General features: G+C 35.5%; 1 protein-coding gene across 3 annotated transcripts in view; it reads right to left on the bottom strand.

Moving 5' to 3' along the window:
• Positions 1-26,275, bottom strand: part of Tmprss15 (transmembrane serine protease 15) — a 103,247-nt gene that overhangs the window by 34,170 nt on the left and 42,802 nt on the right. For all 3 annotated transcript variants that reach the window (XM_027413318.2, XM_027413319.2, XM_027413320.2), the window contains 6 exons: positions 24,856-24,961; positions 24,422-24,572; positions 21,607-21,742; positions 14,404-14,493; positions 10,519-10,644; positions 8,920-9,060 (listed from right to left, as the gene is read on the bottom strand). In XM_027413318.2, the coding sequence (XP_027269119.1) occupies positions 8,920-9,060; positions 10,519-10,644; positions 14,404-14,493; positions 21,607-21,742; positions 24,422-24,572; positions 24,856-24,961 (750 nt within the window). The remainder of the gene's footprint in view (positions 1-8,919; positions 9,061-10,518; positions 10,645-14,403; positions 14,494-21,606; positions 21,743-24,421; positions 24,573-24,855; positions 24,962-26,275) is intronic.

The following is a 26,275-nucleotide window of genomic DNA, read 5'->3' as shown; positions in this document are numbered from 1 at the left end:
TATGGGTAGTCTTAATTGGACTGAGAAGGATTAAACCAGATGAATAACTACAATTGCTGCAAAGGCTGAGGACCTGAGTTTGAGCCCAGGGACTCACTTAGTGGAAGAAGATAACTGAGTCCCCAAAATTGTTCTCTCTCTTTGGCATTAGTGCCATTATAAAGTGGAAGAAGATAACTGAGTCCCCAAAATTGTTCTCTCTCTTTGGCATTAGTGCCATTATAAAGATGTCCAAACATACGTAACTAACTAAGGAAATATAAAATAAGTAAAATTTAAAAATCAGGGAGTATAATTTTGGAAAGGGGAGCTGGGATAGGAAAATGAGGGTGTTTATGATAAAATGCATTATATATGTATATGAGTCTCAAAATTAAGTTGTTAAAAATATAAACTTTAAAAATAGTCTTCCTTTTTCTTTCATTTTTCACTTTATTTCTTTATGCATGGGTGTGTTCTAACATTGAGCTCTGAAACATCTATTAACTTAATATTCTTGTTGTCTGTTCGACTTGTAACATTTTCCTCTCCAAATAACAAGATAAGCAGGAAAATATGTCTAATCATTTTCTCTTGGTAGCAGAAAACAGTAATTGTAGCTATTTGTCTATTTTAAGCTTTGAAACATTCTATATTTTAACCAAAATCTAATTTACTTTAATAAAGATATTTTTAGGAAGTTATGGCTGGCTGTTTCTGCAAATTTTTATATCAGGAGAAAAGTAGGTTATATATCTCAAAACATAATATTATTAGGGAGGCTCTAGTAAATGTAATTATCAATTTATTTCACAAACACATATTTTTAAACAGATTACTGGGATGACAAATGGCCCCAAATGATTACATTTTCTACAAGGAAGCATGAATATCTTACTGGAAAGATTTCTCCTAGATGTTATTATTTCTTTAACTTTCTTTTAGAACACAGGAAAATTTTCAAATAGATGCACTGACATAAAAATACACCCTACAACAATATATATTTCAGCATGCATTAATTTTTATCAGGTAACAGCCCTAGTTTCAGATCCATAATCAAATATTTTAATATACTCCATAAAGTTTGTCATTACTGGTCACTGTAAAATTATTTATTATATTTTCCATAGCTATTACAATCATTATGTAAAATGAAGTTACAGCAACAGTTCTCATTTATGGAATTCAGTTATTGATAATGTTACCTCTATGATTGTGATCAAATTATATTCTGTTGGAAAGACACATGTTAGTTAATTAAAATAAGGAAAAGTATTAGTATACAATTTTGAGTGAAAACATGTTCCCTGTCCCTGTCTGAAAATTATAATTTTTGTGTTTCTGAAACCAAAACTGTTAGGGTTATATCTGCGGGCCTAGGAAAGATAGCTAGTTCAGGAGGCAAAATAAATAGGGTGAGAAATTATAGAATGGAGAAAAAATGGTATATTGTTGCTGAAGTGAATCGAGATTACGAAATTTGAGGATAGGTGTGAACAACTATCTCAAAAGTTTCCATATATTTATAATCTCAATTTTAATTTTTTTGGAACATATAATATTTCAGGTCATTAGGAAGTCCTTAATACAATAATTACCCTTTGTGGAGTCTGAAATCTTATTCCTGATACTTTTATGCCCATGGTAAGAGAGGAAAAAAGTAATATTACTCAGAATTGCATTTTCCCATCTTCTCTTTATGAAGTCTCTATAGCCCTGTTTCATTTAGTCACCATATGCTTGGTTTTTCAAAAGAAACTAAATTAGTTTCTAATGCACACGCCACACAATCTGGGGAAGGCTCCAAGGCCCTGAATGTAACCAGCTGCCACTCGTGAGTTGCCTGCGATACTTTACTCAATTTCACATGAAGATACTGAGAATCCAAAACAAGCAACAGGAACACATTCACATGAGACTTACCATAATAAATATCTACTGTGAATTATTAAAAGAGGATAAGTATTCCTCATGATTATTTTTCAATAGAAAACTTTCAAGTATTCCTAAAGTATCTCAGAAGACAAAGTTTTTTAAGTGCTGGAAACAATTTTTAACATAATTTTTGCACAATGTTTCTGAGATGATTGCCAAAGCAGAACATCAATATAAAGAGATATGTGTATAGTGTTTCATATTCATTACTGGCTTGATTGTCTTCTATTGTCAAATCCCTGTTTCTGTAACTTTTCAGTCTTTTGATATTAAAAACAACTTGATAAAAAAAAAACTATGCAGAGGACAACTGGATCACTGAACTTCCCCTCCCCAGAAGACTATATTACAAGTATAGAAGGAATGGCTGCTCACAAGTGAGTACATCTATCATGCTGTGATATAATGCAAGGTATTCCTCCATCTTCACTCAGAAAGATCATTCTCTTAAAAACAAGATGCTCATGACCAAAGCATAGGTCTAGGATAAACCACATGCTAAGAACCTCTTCACATAACAAATGTATGTCTTCTGTATCAGTTGCATTAAACTATACTATTTAGGTTACATTCTCAAACAATTTTGTGGTATTTTTCAAAATAATTGATACATTATTTTTTCAAGTGTAAGAACCATATAAAAGTCAATAACTAATAATTTTGATGAAGAGAGGTGTTTGTTTTCGCCTCTCATAGTCTATACTATTTCAGTTTCTTTCATGTCTTGATATTTGTGATTTTAAAATAGCAATGTAAGAGACTCAAAATGTTAAGTAGGAAGGGCTATAATAATAATGACTTTTATTTTATAAAACACAGTCAGACATCAGGATTTTTCAATTAATTTTCATCACTCACAGAAAGTGTGTTGTTTTTCCCATGTGCTTTTTAAATAAATTTTGATGTAGTTTGCTTTGTTATTTTGCATTTTTATTCAGTGTTATATTCCATGGCCATTACTGACTATCATTCTTTCCCATATATGTATTATTTTTCATTTATCATGCAAGGACTTCAAGAGTAATATGAATATTTTGGAATTAGATACCAGAAAAGTACATGGTTTCTGTTATGTGTGTGTGTGTGTGTGTGTGTGTGTGTGTGTGTGTGTTGTGTGTGTGTGTGTGTGTGTGCGCACGAACGTGCGTGCACACGTGCACGCATGCTCGTGTGTGAAGCAAGTTTCTCTCATTGGCCTAGAGCTCAGCTGAATAGGATAGGCTGGCTGCCCAGGGAGCCTACAAACTGAAAAAGAAAAACTACATCATCTTCTCACTAGATGCTGAAAAAGCTTTTGACAAAATCCAACATCCTTTCATGATAAAGATCTTGGAGAGAACAGGAACATATCTAAATATGATAAAAGCAATATACAGCAAGCCAACAGCCAACATTAAATTAAATGGAGAGAAACTCAATGCAATTCCTCTAAAATCAGGAACAAGACAAGGCTGTCCACTCTCTCCATAACTCTTCAATATTGTCCTTGAAGTTCTAGCTAGAGCAATAAGACAAGAAAAGGAAATCAAGGGGATACAAATTGGAAAGGAAAAAGTCAAACTTTTACTATTTGAAGATGATATAATAGTTTACATAAGTTACCTGAAAATTTCTACCAGGGAACTCCTACAGCTGAAAAACACCTTCAGCAAAGTAGCAGGATACATAATTAACTAAAAAAAAAAATCAGTAGTCCTACTATATACAGATGATAAACGCAATGAGAAAGAATCAGAAAAAATCACCCTTCACAATATCCACAAACAACATAAAATATCTTGGGGTAACGCTAACCATAAAAAGTGAAAGACCTATATAGTATGAACTTTGATTCTTTATATAAAGAAATTAAAGAAGATACCAGCAAATGGAAAGATCTCCCATGCTCTTGGATAGGTAGGATCAACAGAGTAAAAATGAAAATCTTGCCAAAAGCAATCTACAGGTTCAATGCAATCCCCATCAAAATTCCAGCACAGTTCTTCACAGACTTTGATAGAACAATACTCAACTTTATATGGAAAAACAAACAAAAAACCCAGGATAGCCAAAACAACCCTGTACAATAAAGGAACTTCTGAAGGCATCACTATCCCAGACTTCAAGCTCATAGACAGCCATAGTCCTGAAAACAGCTTCCTATTGGCACAAAAGTAGACAGATGGACCAATGGAAATGAATTGAAAACCCTGATATTAACCCTAACCCTAACCCTAACCCTAACCCTAACCCTAACCCTAACCCTAACCCTATCTGCAGATGATTGCAGATAGATCCATATCTATCACCATGCACAAAACTTAAAGTCCAAATGGATCAAAAACCTCATCATAAATCCAGCCACACTTAATCTTCTAGAATGAACACTCCTCCATTGCTAGTGGAAGTGAAAACTTGTAAGACCACTTTGGAAAGCAATATGGAGGTTTCTCAGGAAAATGGGAATCAGTTTACTTCAAGATCCAGAAATTCCTCTCTTGGGCATATAACCCAATAATGCACATTCATACAACAAGGACATATGTTTAACTATGTTCATAGCAGTGTTGTTTTAATATCAAAACTTGGAAGCAACCTAGATTCCCCTCAATGGAAGAATGGATATAGAAAATGTGGTACATTTACACAATGGAGTACTACTCATCAAGAAAAAAGCAATGGAATCTTGAAGTTCACAGGCAAATGGTTGGAAGTAGAAGAAACCATTCTGAGTGAGGTAACCCATTCACCAAAAGACAAACATGGTATGTACTCACTCATATATGACATGTAGACATTGAGCAAGGGATTACCAGCCTACAGTCCTCATCACCAAAGGAACTAGGAAACAAGAAGGACTCTAAGAGAAGAATGCATGGAACTGGGAGAAGGGGAAGGGGCAGGATCTCGTGAGCTAATTGGGAGCATGAGGGTAGGGGAGAGGGAGCTGGGAGGATGTGAGGTGGAGAAGAGGAGGAGAGAGGATGAAATGGGGGAGCAGGAAGGTTGAGTCAAGGGAAGAATAGAGGAGAGCAGGTTGAGAGATACCATAACATAGGGATCCATTATAGGTTCGAGGAGAGATCTGGCACTAGGGAGATTTCCAGAGATGTACAAGGGTGAAACAAACTGACAACCTAGGCAATGGAAAAGAGGCTACCCTAAATGCTCTTCCCCTATAATGAGACTGATGACTGCCTTATATGCCATCCTAGAGCCCTCATCCAGTGGCCGAAGGAAGCAGTGTCAGACACCCACAGCGGAACACTGAACTGAACTCTGGAACCCAGTTGCAGAGAGGGAGGAGTAAAGAGTAAGGAGGTTGGGACCAGGCTGGTGAAACCCACAGAAGCAGCTGACCTGAACAAGTGGGAGCTCATGGACCCCAGACTGATGTCTGGGAGGCCAGAACAGGACTGATCCAGACCCTTGAATGTGGATGTCAATGAGAAGGCTTCTGCACTCTATGGGGCCCCTGGTAGTGGATCAGTATTTATCCCTGGTCAAAGAAGGGAGTTTGGGAGCCCATTCCAGGTGGAGGGATGCTCTCTCAGCCTGGACACATGGGGGAGGGCCTCGGCCCTGTCCAGGATATATGACTGACTTTGGGGAACCCCAATGGAGGTCCTTACCCTCCCTGGGGAGCAGAGTGGGGATGAAGTGGGGGGGGCTGGTGGGGAGTTGGGGGAAGGGCAGGGAGAGGGAGAAGGGATTGAAATGTGAAGCAACCTTGTTTCTAATTTGAACTAATAAAAAATAATCTCTTGGAGAAAATTAGCATAACCCATGTCAAATATTGAATTAAACTGCAATAGAAAATATGTTTTTTCCCAGTGTGGAAATAAAAATCCAAAGCAGTAGACAAACTATTGGCAAATAGGCATAGTATCATAAATTAATCAGTAATAACAAAATTAGCCAGAGCAGGCCTACTGACTAAATTTAAATGCCACGTTCCAAATTATCTTGGTTAATATTTCCAAAGCCATGAATCAATTTTTAGTTATATTTTGAATACATATATACATGCATTGTAATAACTCTATGCTTATTTTATATATGTATCAGTATTCATTATTTAATATAACTGTCATTTTCTTCTTTTGTACGAATGAACTCTAGCTTCATTTTCTTCATAAATTATAATTTAAGATCAATTTTGATGTTTTTAAAGTTAGTCTCTCCTCCTCCCTTTGTTTCCACTCCCTCTGCCTCTATCAGAAAAAAAAATCTCAAGTGGTCCAGGCTTGTCTGGAACTCACTATGCTACCTAAGAGATGGATGGTCTTTTAAATTCTCATCCTGTGTCTTCCCAGGGTTATTTTCCTTCTGTTTATTTTGTGTTGATTTTGTTTTGTCTTATTATACTTTATTATATTTTATTTTATTATCCTTTAGATACCCAGAGGTGAGGATATACAGGGGAATGGTGTAGCCAGCCCCTAAGAAGGCGTGGCTACAGCTTAGATGACTTTAGGGTTTAGTTAAAATAGATAGTTAGGATGTGACATAAGCAGATTGTTGTATCTTCTTATATTTTACCTTTATGATTGTTAATTTTGGATACTTTATACTGTTAAGTTTTAATCCTCTTTTAGACTAAAAGGGGAATTGTAGGGGAAGCTGTAGCCACGCCTTCTTAGGGGCTGGCTACAGGTGTGCCTGACCAGGCTTGTGAGGGCGTGGTCAGAGTGACGTAGTGTGACTGCGTTTGTGGTTTCGGTTTCTCTTTGCTTGCTGTACAGGCTACTGCCACGCCGGCTGGCTAGGTCGCTCTGTAAGTAAGGCTTTTCCCTATTAAATACCCTTATATTTCTACCTGACTCCGTATTGGTAATTTCCCACTATAGAATGGGAACAATTTTATTCCTCAAATGAAGCAGGTTCATCTACCTCACATCCTGGGATATGAAGTGCTCTCTCTCTCTATTTGCTCCTTGATCTCAGGTATTGAGAAATTTGATCTCTAGTTAGTGAATCTTTTTTGGGGGGAAGGTTCTGGGAATTTTAGGCAATGGAGCTTGCCAGAAGGAAGTAGTGAGCAGGTGTTGTGTCATTTTTAGGAGTGTTAGGAGTGTCTCCCACTGCCTCTCCCCTTCCTTTCTCCTCTTCCCTCTCCCTAACACTCCCCATTTTAGCCTTTCAGTCATAAATTAGGTAGCCTCTACCACATGCTTCTGACACCATCATGTTTTTCTTTCTTATGGGCTCAGACACTAAGGCCCCAAGACTGTGGTCTGACTGTCTGAAGACTCTGAAACCTAGAAGCAAACAAATCTTTCCTCTTTTAAATTGACTTCTCTGGTATCTGATCACATGATGGGTAGCTGCTCATGTGGAAAAAGTTTTCTCTGGGGTGGGGAAGTCATTCCTTGGATGTATTCAACCTCAATACTTTAAAGAATTTCAATATATGTATGCTCATACGAGAATAAATATGTCTGTGTGTGGACAATGTTTAGCCAGACCAGAAAGCAGAATTCCTCCATAGCCTGTACATCAGATTCTGCCTCCAGCTACTCTCCCAGCTACTAGATCTCCAGCTATTAGAGATCATACTCTCTAGTATGATCAACTAGAAACTGTAAGGTGAAATAAACCTTTTCCTCTTCAAAACAAAAAAAAATAGAGGAAAGAAAGAAAGAAGAATTTCTGCTCCTCCTACTTGGACCTGGTATTACAGACAGGTACCACACAATGCCAGACACACACACACACACACACACACACACACACACACACACACACCTGTGTGCGTATACACATATAAATATTCACATACACATTTACATACATAATATACACACATATGAAATAACATGGACTGACACACACATATGTGTATACACATATGAATATACACATATACATACATAAAATACACACATATGAAATAACATGGACACACACACACACACACACACACACACACACACACACACACACATATATATATATATATATATATATAGTTTGCTAATCCAGATGCAGAGATTAGCTGATTGGGTTAGCAGCCAACCCTTCCTAAGTAGCTTTCACAATTATGTTGTGGCTTATTTGTGGGGCTAAAGAAAATGGCCATAAAACTGAAATCAAGTCACTTCCTGGGACAGGGTCAACATTTCAGGCCAGCTTTGAGTGGTAGAGAAACATATATAACCATAATTTAGTTACACAACAGTATTTAGCTTTAGATAATAATCCATAAGAGAGGAATCATGCAATCATTCCTCTTCTCTAGGAATTCATATGTAGGAATGAAAATTCTATCAGGAAAGATGTATTGAGCACTGGGTCAGCACAAGGAAAGTTAGAGCCCGTTTGAACCACAAGCAACAAATAATTCAAAAATTTGTAAACATCATAAATGTGAGAGCAAGTACATATTTTGTATACTGTCTTTGTCTCTGCTCTCTCTCTCTCTCTCTCTCTCTCTCTCTCTCTCGTCTCTGTGTGTGTGTGTGTGTGTGTGTGTGTGTGTGTGTTACAATGCTTTGTTTTTTCCTGCTGTTTAAATTAAGGATATGATGAAGAACACAATAAGAAGGTTGCAATGGCAGCTTCATTCAGTGTTCAGTGTTAAACTCCACTGTAGTTGCTTTAGTCTGGCTGCCTATACCAAGTTAATGATGTTTAATTTCTTAATTGGGTGTCACTGTCATCCAGCAGTTCAGAAGCCCATCTCCCTCCTCCTCTTCTCAGTGAGATCTTGGCAAAATGAAAAGTCCTTACAGAGCCAGTTACTTTACTTTGAACTTCGTGCTAAATTTTACTTCACCAAGTAGAAGTCAAGGATCTTAATAGAGAAGTACTTGATATGCAAAAATATTGTGGATTCCCGTTGTGAAAAAACTCATATAACCATTACATATAAAGAGGAGGGACAAAAGTCTACATTTATGCTGAGAAAGACAAAATTATAACTCAGAATGCAAATATATACACTGTGACTGAGGCTCGAAAGGGGTTTTGCTTTCCTTTGTTTGCTCATACAGCCATGATGGAGTGTGCAATATTTCTTACCTGGAATCCCCAAGTAATATCCAGTAGTGAAATTTGCTTTGAAGCCAGTGCTTGCCCTCATAGTGTTTGTGATGAAAAGCACAGTCATTCTGTTGGTGGTAGAGAACACGTCCTTGACAGGGCCAGGTCCTGTGTACACAGCTGCCCCCAAGGGAAAAGAGACTGTGAGGTGTTTGGATCTCAGAGATACATGAAGAGTTTACAAGCAGCATGGCCCACCAAAAGCATGCACATATTCTTGTACTTCAGGTGCTGAGTCTTACCTGCTTTACATATTAGAAGCAGAGAAACAATTCCAGAACAAAACAATTTATATCTACAAATTACAGTATAATTTATATATCCTCCTGGAATTTTTCTTTCTATTATTTGTGTGAACAATTAGATATAAAATAATAAATTGTTATTTTCCTTGCTCATATAAGCAGTGTTTTCATTAGGAATACAACTTAACCAGAAAGTGAAATAAAAAGCACCCATTCAAAATATTTTTATGAGTGGGTATACTAATCCAGATGAATGTTCCTGAAATCTTGTTGATTCCGGTAAGATTTCATTGTTGATTAATTTCATGTGTGACTCTGAGGATTCATTTCAGAAAAGCTTTGTTCTAGAACTTTGTGGAATTTTTGCTATGTCTTGCAATTTCACTGTTATTCTGGTCCTTCAGAGGCTGGTGTCTCATAGTGAGTCTTCATTCATTTCTCATATTTTTTATAAGTGTGCCCTGATTTAGAAAACTTCAAGCTAGGCTTTATAATAAATGACAAATATGAGCCACAAGAGGAGCAAGATAAAACCCTGTCTGTGGTGAAGAATCATAGTTCATGCTTCCCAGTTGAACATTTAAGCATCTTCCTAATTTATTATTGGGCATACCTTACCAAAAGGTAGTTCTTTCTTAAAAATTAATGGCTAAATAATATAATATAGTCTTACATTTTCCCAATAACTTTTAAATATGATATATGTATTTTGTCATTCAGACAAAACTATTTCTTGTGTATAGTTACAAAGTAATAGCCAATAGAAATAGAGAAAAATAAACATTGGTTAACTTTTGTATGATTCTCAGCTCTTGAGAAGTAGATGCTGCTGCAGACATTAATAAGCAAAACTGATAAAATATAAAATAAAATTACTAAAAAATTTATAAGAAACAGAATTCAGATATTTTATGATCAAAGGAAATATGATTTAATAATTATCTTTAAATACCTGGTGTACACAGAATTCATAGAAAGTACATAATTGCTTACATAAGGTGTGCTTATAGTTAATTATTGCCAACTTTTAAGAACTGTGTTGTAAACATATCTGTCCTGATTAGCAACAATATTCTAGAAGGGGAAAATCTTGTCACCACTGCAAAATGTCCCATAAGGAAACACATCATTCTCTGGGAGGACTTGGGATTGGAGAAATCAAAATCAGAATATATTGCATGAAAAATCTATTTCCAATGAACTAAATATCATCAGCATGCTACCCTGTTGCTATATTTTCATTTTCGAATTGTAAAGTTCTTACGTCTGCTTCAAAGTACATCAAGTGTCTCTAGATACACACATTTTCAGAGAGCTCCGATTCCCATCTTACCTAAGAGCAAGGAGTCAGCGTCTCCCTCGTCTCTCACCTCAACCACATCATTGATGCTTTCTAAATTGAAATCTTGAAAGTGAAGTTGAATATTTTTTCCCTTTTGTGCATTTAAATTCCATACACCTTAAAGACAATAAATAATGACAATTATAGTCTTTTTTATTTTCATTGATTTGTTTTGTTTTGGGCTAGGAAAGGTTATATATTGGTTTGGTCTTAAATATGTATTGTAACCATTCTATTATATTTGATATAAACTCACCATAATTAAATTCATTTTATACAAAATAAAATACTTTATCTAAAAGTTGTACATATCGTACAAAGTTTAAGAACATCAATAGGTATTAAGAGTCTACTTCAATTCCCTTAAATTTCTTTATTTTCTTGCATTTAGTGTGTGTGTGGCAGGGGTGGGTGTGCAGGGGTGAAGCTCTCACAGTTCTGCTTCAATGAATGTTCCTTTTATGAGTTTCTTAGATGACTTAAAATTCATATTTAAAATTTAACACACACACACACACACACACACACACACACACACAGATTTGTCTCTCTTTGGAAAACTCCTGGCTCTTCTCTCCATAATTGGTAAGGGCAGCACCAATTGTAGACTCACCCCTAGCTCTTTTCCTATCCTCAATAGCAAGCAACCGATCTCCATAACCTTCAATCCTGCTTCCTATGGCCTTCACTCATATTCAATTGTCAACATTCATTTCTTGTATCAGGAATAATAAAAATTCAGAGATAAATATTGGGGTTCAAGCTGAAGATCAGAAAACCAAATCAACCAGCTACTAGAGAGTTCTCACCTCACCCAGTGCTTAGATCGAAGGGGTGATCCTGTCCCCAGATCCAATCTCTAGATTGCACTGCTCTCCACCAAGCCTCAGAATCCTAGACTGCTCCCTGAGACTGTGCTGAGCAGTATTCTCTAGTGCTGGTATTAAAGTTGTCAACTCTGTTTCTCTTTTAAACTGATTCACTCTCCTGTAGCCCAGGGTTGTCTTGAACTCACAGAGATCCATCTGCCTCTTTCTCCTGAGTCCTGGGATCAAAGGTGTGTGCCACCACTGCCTAGCTTCTATGGCTGTGGCTAGCCTTGCATTCTGATCCTTCAGGCAAGCTTTATTGGATCATAAACAATATATCACCACAATTGCCCTATCAGAGTGCAGGATGCTGACAGTTCTGATGTTCCAATTGGAGATATGTCTGACACTCCCTTCACACCCTGTCTCTGATATATAGACAGACGGATCTGCCTGAAATGTGAGTTTGATCCTACCATGCTTCTCAGGCAAATTTCTGGGAACTTCCATTTTTTGTCTTGTATGAAATTCATGTCCCATAACACAGAGGAAAATTTCTTCATATTGCCCATTTAACTAACTACAGTTGTTGAGTTTTCCTTAAAAGAGTCAAGAAAGTCATGCCTTCCTGGACTAGTCTGTGATGGTTCCTTCCATGTCCCTTATAACACCCTTTTTACTCTTATTTTAATGGCATCTTGAATATTTGTAGTGCCTGACCCTTTATCTGAGTATCCATCCAGACAATAACATTGTTTATTTGATAAGTAAAGTTCTTGGCAAACATTGGATAAATAAAAGTACTACAAACAACTATGGAATTCTGAGAACAGAAGAAATAGTCTTCCCCTGGGGAAAGCACACCAGTTGGTTTTCCAAGACCAAATGGTTATTCCCTGAAAAAGCAAAAAGTAACATTATAATGATTATATATGTGTGTGTATATAATATAAATGTATACACTGTTGTAGATGATACATATTATATATATTGGTACATATATATCAGTATAAAGTTATATATAGTATACATGTATATATACATATGTATGTATGTACACATAGTATATACATATGCAGACATATGTGTATATATATATGTTTATATACTATATAACACACATGTTATACATGTAACAACCATTCATGCTAAAAGAAATCATGCATTTGAAAGAGAGTGAAAAGGGATATATTGGAGTATTTGGAAGGAGGAAAGGGAAGGGGAAAATAATCTAATCATGTTATAATAAGAAAACTAAAAGCAACAAAAGTGCTTTTTAGTTGTTTCAATGACTAAGTTTTAGAGTTTTTTGAATATCTATACAAGAGATATAATTACATGCTGTCTTGAGCATGATGTGTGTGTGGGGAAGATAAGCTTTGCTTCCACATTCAGACCATGTTAGACTAATGTCTACCTATTCGCTTGTCCTAATGACCTCTTTTTGCCTTGAAACTGCCACCTGTCTCTTTGTGAAGAGAGGCTCACATTTTAACCCCCCTTCACTACCATTGTCCCATTCTTTGTACTTGCTTGATACTGATACTGAATTTGAATCCTAACTAAGTATGAACATGGAAACATGCAAAAAAAAAAAACATGGCTGATCACAGCCCATGCCTCCTGAATTATAATCTTTGTAAAACAGAATGGAGACTTCGGGTGTGTAATGCAGATTATGCAGTCTTCTGATAACTGTCTGAAACTATCAGAAACTTCAGAAACTGTCTGAGTTTCTCTAGATAGTTACACTAGCCCAGTGACAACTTTGTACTGTTTTATATAGGTTGCTTTCTCTAGATTTAGATATTTCAGCAGCCCCAGTTATTCTCTCATTGTTGCTGTGAGTCTATGTTACTCTGGTTGTATTCTCTATGGAGTCTAGTGTGTGTTTCCTAAGGGGGAAAGAGTTACATTGGCTGTAACTTTGCATTGGCTTTGATCTATAAAACCACAAACATGCTGTACATACTCCGGGGATTACATGAATGAGCAAGGAAACTGATAAGAGAAACATCTGGAGCAAGGGTGACTGCACCACTGGCATTACTTTGGGGTTTTTATTCTGGAATTACAATAGTGCAAAGCACTGTAAAGAATGTGCGAATTGACTGAAATCATGCATAGTGAACACTATTACTTTGCCTTCACTTAATGTCTCTATAATTTTGTTCAAAGGACTGCAGAACCTGGAAAAGCTGTTACTGCTATTGATGCATAACATATTGCCATTATTGCTCTTTTTATATAAATATAAATATATATATAAGCTAATTGAAACTCAAATATGTGATGAATACAAGGTGTTTCAGTGAGTGCTCACCTGTGCATTCAAATCTGATTTCATCTTTAGTAAGTAGTAAAGTTATATGCTTGTCAAAAAAAATAAGTGACACACTGGAAGACAAATGTCACACAATTTCAATTTTATGTGTAACCTAGAAATGGTAAACTTACGAAAACAGAGAGCAGAATTGTGACTATTAGGCTTCAATGTGGGTTTTTAACAATGAGGAAACGATTGGTTTTAGGATATAAAACTGCAGTTGGACAAGAGGCATGGACTCTCTGAAGTCTTGAGGTCTACTGAGAGCATGATAAATATGGTTGATAACAATATGCTATATTTTAAAAGTTGTGAGATAGTATACTTTAAGTGTTCTCAAAACAAAAATGATGAATATGTGTGATATAACGTTAATTGATTTAATTTAGCCATGCCATTGTGAACATACTGTATTCTGTATCATAATTGTGCATGACTTTATTTATGAGCTAAATAAATGAATGAAGAAAAAAGTTAGCAAAGAAAAAGTAGGTCATCAATCTGAAACAAATCAGAGAAGAGTATAGGGGAGGGTTTGGATGAAGAGAAAGCAAGGGGTGGGGAAAATGTTATAACTATAAATACTCTCAGAAGTGAGAGAAATAATCAAGGAAGTATTTCACAGGTAGACATTTTACTGTGTCCATTTTGACAAATTCGCAGTCTACTTCACTACGTTGAGAGGGGCAAAGCTTTGTTATGTGCATTTTTCCTTGGTAACCTGGGAAAGAAAAGACTCACAGAAAGCTTGATTTGGGTAGGCCTCTGGAAAGTTTGGAGAACTGAATGTTGTATTTGGTTCCCATAATTCAAAAGGTCCACCGCAGTCAGCTGAAATGGATTAGGGAAGAGTCATTAATCACACTGCTTATCCCACAGTTATCCTACTGGATGCCAGGCACCGTAAAACTTCATGTCCTAGAATGCCACTTTTTGACAGAATCATTTTACAAGTTCAGTAAGCTGTTAGGGAAACATGATGTTGGTGTCTTCCCTAGAAAGGATCTCACAAACTTTATATTCTTACTTCTTTTACAAATTTCAAGAGATTATAATAGTGTTTAGGATTGCCCATATTTTTGACCAATGGAAATATTTTGCAAAACAAAAGAGAGAAAATCATACCTGCAGAAAAACATGAATATTTATAATAGACAAATCCTATCCCTGCCACTATCCTAGAAGAAGGGTGAGTGCCTATATGTCATTGATCTAGCAATATACACTTTCTTGTTGTTTATCCTTAAGGTATTGGGCTAAATGTTGGTAAAAATTGAAGCACTTGGTATTCAGGAAGGTGAGAGTGACATTTTCTCTTCCTGTTTGTAATTCTTCTGAGGGAAAGCATGGCAGTGCACACCTGTGATCCAAGGAGGATTTGAAATTCAAGTCCTTTCTATGCTATATGAGAGCCTATAGACAGCCACACACCCCTAAAAAACACTAACAACAAAACAAACATTTTTAGTTTTGTTTCTAGATCTATTATGCAACATTTTGCAGCAATTGGGTTTTCCAGGGCTTAATTAAATTTTATTATGAAACGAGAGCCTACATCTAGTTCAGACTGTGATTAGGTATGTTAACATTTTATTATATCGAGTGTATTTTCTTTTCTGTTTATTTATTATAAAAATCTAAAACATTTTAAGAATTCATTGAATGTGTTAGGGACCCAGATTTCAATCCTTGTTACTACTGTTATATTTAAAAATGATTTCCAAAATTTAAATGGCCTGATTTAACTGTATGATGTATTTTCCCTTTAGTGAAGGCAAATGAGGCTAGATGTTTTTTATACTCAATAAGTCCAAAATGATAATAGATGAGGGATAATTAAGAAAAACTATACCTATGCAGAGTGTTCAGTAATACCTTCTAATAATAGTATTGCATGCATATTATAGGCCTTCTTTACCTAATCCATTTGAACTTCTGGTGAATTTGTACATATGCTTGTATGTTTGTATAGGTCAGATTGTGTGTGTGTACAAGTGGGTATGTGTATAATTTGTATGAGTTTAAATGTCTATATCATATATTCATGAGTGTCAATTGTGTATTTGTATATATTATGAAAATGTGTATTTTTATATGTGAACTTGCATATGTGTATTTGTGTATGTGTGTACATGTGTGTGTATGTTTGCACATGCATCCCTGTGTTTCAGTTTTTATGTGTGTATATGTGCATATTAGTGTGTATGTGTGATTGTATGTGCCCATTTGTTTGTCTGCGTTCATGAAAGTATACTTCTGTATGTGTTTCTGAGTCTGCTTATGTGTGTGTCCGTATGTATGTCTGTGTGAATATGGGTGTCTTTGTGTATTCATGGTATGTTGTGTTATATACCAATGATTATTAAGGTGTATCGTTTTGTACATGTACAAGTGTGTGCCTACGTATGTTAGGGTATGTGTCTGCATTCTTGTGTATATGAGTGCATGACAAATACTGTGACCCTATATGTAAATTTATGCATTTATATGTGTCTGTGTACATATGTACATTTGAATGAGTGTACCTTGAGGTTGCTTTTCATACAAGATTGTATATTTTATGAGTGTGTTCTTATGCATGTGTATGTTCATGTATGTGCTGTGTACATGTGCACGAAAGTTTGTGCATTTATGTATGTTTTTTACATGACTGAATTGTACAAGTGTGTTGTCGTATGTGCACATTTATGTTTTCCCCATTTTCTATTTAAAGAATAGAAAAATTTCTGAGTCAAACACTGTTAATATCACATAGTTAAAATTGTGAGAACTGTTTGAATTTTTATATAACTTAAAATGTAACTGCATAATATGTAAGAAAGATGAATAGTAGGACTTTAATAAACTCCACCAGAACTAAAATAATGTCAGTTGTAACTGTTAAGCCTAATCAGGCAGACAGTTTACTCAGCACTTATTCTGCAGACAAAAATTTTAGGAAAGTCATTCCCCTAAGATGCTTAAGATGCCTATTTTGAAAGATATTCAAATTACAATTTCACATCAAATAGCTGACCAGCAAAATTCCTTTGATCTCTATATGGAAGATGCTTCTGTGGCTGCCTCCTTGTTAATGACTGTAAGAAATTAGCAAATTCACCTTGTGCCACAAGCACAACTTATTTTAATGTCAGTGTTGCCACAGTGGGGTGTAGCCCATGATTCTTAGGGGAAGCACCATGGACTGATGAGCCACAACTCTAGAAATTGCTATCATGTTGGGCTATTGGGTAATCAATGCCTGCACATGCAGTGTGAGTCAAGCGACCTGACTGGCCTGGAGGGTCTGTCCCTAGCCAGATTAGGTCCTCATGTTTGACATTTCTAGGTGCTGTTCTTTCAAATGTTTGTATCTGATGAGTATCTTCTTATGTTGTAGAAATTTTTACTGCACAGGTGAGTGTTTATGTCACATTCTCCAAAGAAGTTTTCAAAGATGGAGTATGTCCTTGAGGGATTCTAGTGGCCACAGCTACTTAAGGCCGACACTTATAATGTATGTGTTCACAGGGAAGTATATGCAGGAGGCGAGGAAGAGGAGAGCCCAACTCTCACACAGTGAGAGAGTATGAATTAAACAGTTGGAAGAAAATAAGAAATGAAGACCCAATTTCAATTGCTAATAGGCTTCTGATTGGTACTCATTTATTGGGGGAAACAATAGATGTAACTTGAGAAATAATAAATCACATTGAAATTATGTGAAAGTAATTTTTAATATTCTCAAGTATTATGTGTTATTTTAGTAAGACACAATAAATCTTTAAATGTTATATGGAACATGTTAATAAGTTATGTTATTATCCAAAATTAATTTTCCCATGAGAATTTGGGGTCCAATTTTTAAAAGTTAACAATCTTAAGACATTTTTGTAACTACTCATAATGTAAATATTTTTATCAAACTTGTGACTAATTGGTTTAAGTGTTTATTCATGAACATTACATTTTATTTGTTCTTGAAATAAATCTAACCAACTATAACACTAAGTGAGACTAGTTGTTCTAAAGTGATGAAAACAAAATTATAGGAAAAGGTTATTTGGTGAAGGATTCTATGAATGCAATTAATACATGTATGTACTAGGGGTTGAATATTAAGTTGAACAAACACCATAGAATTATGGTTTGCAGAGAGAGGCAGATTGATTTCCACAGGGAGAACCTGTCAAGTTGTTCAGTAACTTTTTAAAAATTAACTCTTACTGTGTGTTAAGAAATGAAAAATGGCTTAAATCAGCACATGACAGTGAAAACAAAAACCTTAGAAGTAGTGAATATTGAAATGGCCAAAGCCATATTTTTCAATTATTTGAGCATCCCAGAAATCAGCCAGGGCCTGCAGTGCAGATTTCTTTTTGTCTACATGTACTGTACTTTATCACAGAGCTTCAGCATTGTTTGTCAAATTGGTATGATGTTTGTGTAACAAAATGTTAGCTTTTATAACCTTCTCCAAGTAGAGTTCCCATATTGAAATTAATTGTATCAACATAACAGGCAACATCCTGGAACTGAGGGAGCAGAGACCAAAGTCAGATGGTAGAGGAATCTCTGTAGTTGGGAACATCCTCAAAACTAGACTCAACAATAATCTCAGGAAAGGAGTTTTATTATTCACCCACTTATCTGAGATTTTCTTATCTAACTGCTCTGTAAAGAGTGAAAGAAAGGTTTTAGCCAGTCAACCATGGTTTCCTTTTATTTTTGCTTAAACAAGTCAGTGATCTGGAATCAGAATAGCTCTGCACAGATAGGACTTCAAGTGACCCATCTGCAAAAGGCATTAGGAAGGAATAGTTCAGAATGCGTTGGATGGTAATTAACATTTTCGCTGTGCCAAATGTTGGCTCAAAGTGAACCACTTAGAAAGCGGAACAAAGACACTCTGGGAAAACTCTAAATTTATATCTTAAAATCAGATGGGTTATTCTAACGGTACAATTTCCCCAGTGCAAAACTGTGCATGGATGCCAAGTTTCTATACATTGAGACACTGTGATTTTTCTTTTACTGGCTAGAATAGATATTACGATGGTACACAATAATACAAATTTTTAATAAGGGAAACCAGATTGTAATCATTTACTTTATGTGTAATAATATAAAAAGGTTATCTCAGATTTTATAATTTAAGTATTGTAATTTGGCTTATGTCTTAAGAATGGAGCTCTAAGATTTTACTATGGAAACTTAGAAACATTCATCAAACCAATACTGATTTTAAGAATTCCAAACATACAATTTTTTCATAAAAATGTCATATGCTATAAGTGTAGAGGCCCACACAGAATGTAATAGGACTGCTATATTCAAATGTCACTAAGTCCAAATTACTGCATTCATTTTGGTATTAACCCAAAAACTTAGTTCCAAAGACCAAAAGAGGAATGTGACAAAACATTAGGATATCAAAAAGAATTCTCAGTATGTCTAATAATATTTGTGTGTTATTGTTTCATAGGGTACTAGGAATCAGCCAGGTAGAGTGAATGACAATGGGCTAAATTGACAAAAACAATAATAATGCTGAGAAGTACACTTGTGCTTCGCGTAATGTATCAGAAGCCTTGCTGTCCTTCCCCAGCCCTGAAATAAAATAAAACTTCTGTTTTTTTTCAGAATTTATAACAGTATCAGAGTTATTTTCCCTCTCTTTTAGATTTCTGAGTGGTAGTTTTATACACACATTTCCTTAAGTAAATCTTGTCCACCTCAGACATTTTCACTGATTAGCCGCAAGTAGTACACTGTTTAAAATATTTGTTTTTCTATCATGTTAAAATTTTCACATATCACCTATACCTCTTAGGTTTCTTTGGTAGTGTGATTTGTAGAGTGGATATCTATGACTTAATGAATGATGGGAATAATGCATAATTCAGGAAATATCTAAACATTTCAGCATACAAGCAGAGTGGACACTAACTTTTTGGTGGGCTATAATGAATATTCAAGTTGGGAGCAGGAGTCCTATATGAACTAATACATCTTTATTTAGCAGCAGCTCATTTATTAAAAGATGTCAAATACCAGTCATTTTTCTATAGGACTTTGGATTTGTTAATGCCATTTAGCTGAAAAATTTTGCTTCTTAAAACAAAAACAAATCAAAACAAACAAAAAACCAAATGTGTTTAGTCTCTCTCTCTCTCTCTCTCTCTCTCTCTCTCTCTCTCTCTCTCTCTCTCTCTCTCGTGTGTGTGTGTGTGTGTGTGTGTGTGTGTGTGTGTGTGTGTGTGAATTCCATGGTGAGCATATTGTGAAGGTCAGAGGACAACTATGGGAGTATGGGAGTCAGTTCTCTCTTCCTTCATGTGTGTCCCATGAATTAAACTCAGGTCATCAGGTTAGGCTGTAAATGCCTTTATACACTGAACTCCTTTGCTGGGCTCTTTTGCTTTTTATTTGTTTGTTTTGTTTTAACTTGAAGTTTGTATGTAGAAAAATACATGCTTTTATATGTGAGTATTTTAAGTTTTTCAAACAAAATGAGAAGAGGAAATTCTGTGTTTGAGTGTTCAGATATATGACAGAATACATTATTTGACTCCCTCAGATTCCCATGATCACAAGACAAAGGGATGTTGTCTCAAAACAGCACTGTACTGAAAATATCCTAATAGAGGGACAGTAGCTGTGCTATCAAAGGTATCTTTATCTGTAATTGTCCTTTTATGGTCTGTCAAATTCAATGGTCTGGTAATAGGATATGTTCTTTCACACATGGATAAGATGAATGGTAATGAGGATTTTAAGCTTTCCAATTTGACACAAGGAAAGTAGGCATAAGATCCATTTTGTTCTTTGGAGTTAAAAGTTCTGGTAAGATTAGAAATCTCAATTATTGCTCAGCTAAGCAGCTACCAAGGGAGGGCATTGCAAAGCCTTATCGAGGCATTGTTTCAGGATGTAAATATTCCCATTCATTAGGGCTGTCCTGGAAAAGTTTTGGTTTAATATTTGCTGTCAAATTTATTCTAAAATTGAATTGGGGTGTGTGGTGGTTTGAAAGAAAATGACCACCAAAGGGAGTGGCAGTGTTAGGAGATGTGGTTTGAATTGGTATAGCCTTTGTTGGAGGAAGTTTGTCACTGTGGAGGCAGGATTTGAAGTCTCATATAATGCTCAAGATACCACCATACTCCCAGCCACCATGCTCCCCACAATCATGATAATGGACTAAACCTCTGAAACTGTAAGCCTCCATCACAGTTAAATACTTTCCTTTAAATGTTGTCAGGGTCATGGTGTCTCTTCATAGCAATAGAAACCCTAAGTAAGACAGTGTTTCAGTCTTTCTCTTCTTCTTCTTCTTCTTCTTCTTCTTCTTCTTCTTCTTCTTCTTCTTCTTCTTCTTCTTCTTCTTCTTCTTCTTCTTCCTTCTCTTCTTCTTCTTCTTTTTTTGGCTATTCCAGATAGGGTTTCTCTGTGTAGCTTTGGAGCCTATCCTGGCATTTGCTCTGTAGGCTAGGCTAGCCTCGAACTCTACCTGCTTCTGTCTCCCAAGTGCTAGGATTAAAGGTATGTGCCACCAATGCCCGGCCCAGTGTTTCAGTCTTAACTGAGCTATTTGTGAATTTCAAGTCTTTTCCTAAAATGGCAATGAGAACCTCATCAACTCTCCCCTAAAGACAGTAACACCTCATTCATCACCACCAATGTGGCACTGGAATTTGTATTTTAATGAATTTAATAAAAATTAGTAGTCATTACATTCAAGAATGAAAGTTACTAAAATATCTTAAATTTGATCAACAACTAAATAATAGATGACTCTATATATTCATTGTAACATTTGCCTAGCTATCATTTTTTCTTATGGCCTTTAATTTATTTTTACTTTGATTTTTCCATTGAAATACTATTAGAGTGAGATAATAAAAGTGAGCCAAAACAAGATAGATTCATGATTTAGAGAATACACATAATGGAGTTACTTACTAGGAAGCTCTGGTGGAGGGGTGGGAACCAAAGTTGGTTCTGGATAAAGACTCTCACTACAAATTCCATTTGTTAGGCTTATGTCATCCAGGGCTATTGTACTCCAACCTGGGAATCTAAAAGCATTGAACACAACCTGAAATTCAGAGAAGCATATAATATTATTCCACTGTCATAATTTCTGAGTTGGTGCTTCCTATGGCTTAATAACTCTGGGGAATCAGTATTGCCAATTACAAAATGTGTAATAAAATACTCCACATTGAAATATTGATAAATCATCTTGTATAAATTCTTTTGAGAATCTTAACTTTTGGATTATATGTAAATCTTAGCAAATATGCATGTATGTCTTACTTCTTATGATTTATCTCCGTTGCTCCTGATTTTATCATACTATGTCTTACTTAATAAAACCTATACATAATTTAGAAGCAGAAAGAAGCCTCCTCCCAATTATATTGAAAATCCAAATATTTGTTTTCCTTCATAGTACATTCTAGTCTTGAAGAGAAGATACTCTGATTAGATCATTTAAGTAGAAATCCAGGGGGACAAAAAGAAATGATTAGCATAATGTGAGCATTCAGATCCATGTAGAACTGGCCCTGGTTAATTTAGTGCTCTGAGATGGCCTTCTTATGAAGGTGCTAATTTCAAGACACATAAACAATCTGGGTCACAGCTCCTGAGGTCACAGACACCACAGCAGGTTCTCAGATATGGTGGCTGTTTTCATATATATTTCTCTGTTCCTATGTTCAGTAGGTTAATAATGACATGAACAAAATATTTACTACATGTTACTTGCTGCATGAGGCATGTGATATATAGTATTTTATTTTATTTTTCAGCCTATTATATATTCAATTCACCAATGAGTCCATTAATTCTGTAGATCACATACCAGACACTATTCCAATGAGTGTGAATGTCTTCCTTTCCCAGAGGAGAAAATAAAATTTAAAAGAGATAACAGCAAGTTGCTCATAACTTCTCACTACAATGGCATAACTGGAAAGTAAGTTAGTATTCTTCCAGAGAGAATAATACCCTCCAAGCCCCACTTTATGATTGAAATTCCAAATAGCACCGAACCTCACAGTATATCCTATGTTATGTTATCTATGAAGAAGTATGAGTTATAAATTAGGTACAGTATGGATCAATGATAGTAACATAATGCAACAGCACAGCTTATTGGACAGTAGTTTCCTCCATCTTACAAGGAAACTCTTTAAAATCAGGATATTCTAAAGGAAGGTAAAACATTCCTTCCTGCAGGGAAATTCTTTCAAAGTCAGGAAGCAGACCACTCAATAGATTCAATAATTCCCTCAAACTGATGAGGCTCACAAGGTTGGTTCTCCTCAACATTTTGTAAGTTATAAGAACTGTTGAGAGAATCTCTCAGACAAGCTACCTAGGTTGGGTACCTAGGATGAGCTACGTAGGATGAGCCTATTGGAAAAGGCATTCTCCAACCTCTGAAGAGTTGGTTTCAGGGATTGAGCTTCTATGACCCATCATCTATGCTGTGTAATGCAGTTGTCTCTGAGGCATTTCTGCTCTTGTAAGTACCCCTCAACCACACTCCTACAAATAATCCCAATGCATGAATCTCAGTGGTTCGCCAAGTTGAACTTTGCTGGTATCCTTACTTTGGCCTGTCATAGGTTCCCTATCTGGGGTGTGTAGATGTTAGTTCATATGTCCCCAGGATTAGTATCTCAAAACAAAATTATAACAGTACAATATAATAAGATTTATGTGATGGTAATGATTTATTTCAAAGTTTATATTCAATGTTTTATGACTTCAATTAGCTAAACCATTCATGTTAAATCATGAATAAAGTATTATCAATGTGCAAGTGAGATCTGGCAGTGTCTGTTTGTTGAGCTAAGTCCAAAATCCTGGATAATTATGAGTTAGAAGAGTAGCTCCTTGACCAGAACTGTCTGCAGAAACACTGATTTCCTCATTTTATTCATGTCCGTTTTTTTTCTATTTGATATTCCACTTTTCCTTATTTGAATTATCAAAGAACAAACAAAACTAAACAGAATTTCACAATGAAGGACAGGATAAGAAAAAATAAGGGAAAGGATGACAGGAAGAATGTAGACATGGATCACTGATTATGGCTGTATGTTGGAGGAGAGAATCTATGCCTCTGGTGATGACATTGTCTGTTCAAATATACATCTTCTAAAAGTGCTACTAACTTTTTTCAAATTACTCAATTAGAACATTGTTAATTTGGTCAAACTAATAGGGCACATTATCCTATATTTTAATAGCAACAACCCTTAGGATATGAGGGTATTAAACTCTTATTTGGAAAAATTAATTCAACTTAATGCAGAATAAATGATCAGAGACTTCCCAATGATACGGCTCATAAAATTTCTTTCTAAAGGAAATCCCCGGAGATAAAGTCAGAGTGGGGTCAGTTGGTGGATATTGATGGGCATGGATGTCCAACTATGAAATGATGATTATCTAGAATGTGTAGAGCTCAACAAGGTAAGGCGGGAGAACAGAAGAAAGTGTTGATGGAGGGAGATGAAGTTGTTGATTTTTTAATGGGGCTTCATGTGCTATCACAAGCAATATCACAAACAATTCCTCAAAAGTATTATTTAATAAATCATTAAATAAGTGCCCTAAAAGAAAACAAATAAGGTAGACTAGAAAAGAAGAGAAAGTTACCAGGTTTTCTCCAGAAAATACTTTATCATATCATTGTAAAGTATACTCACCCACCATCACAAAAATATACAAACAGAAATTACATAGTATTTTTGCAAACCTTAAATTCCATTGTTTCATTTATTGTGACTTGACCGTAGTTCCAATTCATCCCATAATTTCCTGTCCTCTGAAAAACTGTCTTGTGTGTGGTTTCGTCACTGCTGATAACAATGCTCAAGTTGTAAACATTTTCACAGCACATGTAATACCTGGTTTGGAAATAAGCAAAGATGCTCATTTTGGTACTTCCTACATAGTTTCATTTATTTAAAATATTTTTTTTAGTTTTTTTTTTCTGGGGAATAAGGTAAGCGGGCGTCTATCAACACTTTGTTGTTCTACCCACTGGAAAAAACACAATGCATCCACTAAAACTTTAGTTATCTTAGTGAAATCTGAGGTTGGTTCCCTAGCAAAAGCATTGTTAACAATTTACAAAGATAGCATTTGAGTATGTCCTACTGGAAGTGAAGGACCTGACTGGAAACATACCAGAAATGAAGGCAGACAGGCTCTGAAGTGAGCTCTAAGTAGAGGCTTGAAAGCCCCATCCTTTCTCCTCTCCATGCTTGATCAACTGGTGTGGAAATGTAAAATCCTGTAAAGACAACCAAAACTTTTACTTGTTTAAATAGGTAGACATTTAAGATGAAGCATTAGGACATGCAGTTTTTCACATTGCATGATGTACCAGACTTGAATCCAGAATGGTTGACCATAATAAATTGTTTAGGAAAATCACTCAACTTTGGACTTCTCACTTTAATTCTATTTTCTATATGTCTTGATAAACTCACAGCTTGAAAGGTAATCAGCACATGGCTGGTTGTATCTAGATATCTTAATGGTTAACTCATGGGATACACAATTATGTAAGCATATATTTGATGACAAGGCTACATGTTACAAAGAACACTGGAATTATATCTCATTAACTGCACTGCTTATCTTTACATAAGAAGATGCCTGATTTTATAAGAGTGTTGTATTTTTTTATTCCTCTGAATGATAACTAATCATATCACTGTGGAGCAGGTCACTTTCTAATCCATATAAAAGCTTTTGAAACAGCACAAGATACTGCATAAGTGCTTTCTGGTCTAGAATTCATTATTCAAGCCAATGATTTGAGTCATTCCAAGTGTGCAGAGTGTGGTTAGGTAAGAATATCTTGAACATTCTCTTTGGGGAATTTACTTCATTCTTAGTTGGAAACTCATATATTAAGACAGAATCAGGAATCATGCAGCAAACGACTACAAAGCAAATGAAATATTGAACTAATAGAATTTGATTTCCTTGCATTTTTTATGAAATACTCAAATGTGTTTGCTTGAAATCAACATCTTCTCTCTTGTGCCTTTCAAGAGAAAAATATAGGCAATGTTGCATATAAAATGCAATCTCATTCATTTGTAATGTGCAGAGTAAGAATAAGCTATGAAGAAAAGAAATACAAGTAGAACTGCTTATAAACACATATTTAGACCAATGAGGCAAAAATTATTCAGAATATATGAGTGTTCTATCAAGGTGAAATCATGCTAAATGACTCATAAATGTAATATATGCACATACATTGGTTTTATATTAGCAAATGCAAGACAAAATAAATGTGTTTAACAGTTTATAGTAGTAATGGGTTACTCACATTTTGTATGTTCAGTACTATTTCATGAATACTTTAGCTATGTCTGTGCTCATGTATACAAAGCTATGTAAAAATCAGCTTCAGAATCATAGCATGAGTGGCCACACCTACTTTCTAAGAGCCCACAGACAAAAATCCATTATGAATTCATTCTGCTTTTAGTTGCCTAGGTTATGGTAAGAAAGAAATAGGTACTGAAGTGGTCTAACTGCTCTGAAATTTTTGAGTTAGCTCTTAATAGTGTAAAAGAAACACCATGTT

This window comes from Cricetulus griseus, chromosome 4 (genome assembly GCF_003668045.3).
Source record: "Cricetulus griseus strain 17A/GY chromosome 4, alternate assembly CriGri-PICRH-1.0, whole genome shotgun sequence".
NCBI lineage: Eukaryota > Metazoa > Chordata > Mammalia > Rodentia > Cricetidae > Cricetulus > Cricetulus griseus.
Note: the sequence above shows the minus strand (reverse complement) of the source record. Positions and strands in the feature narration are given on the sequence as shown.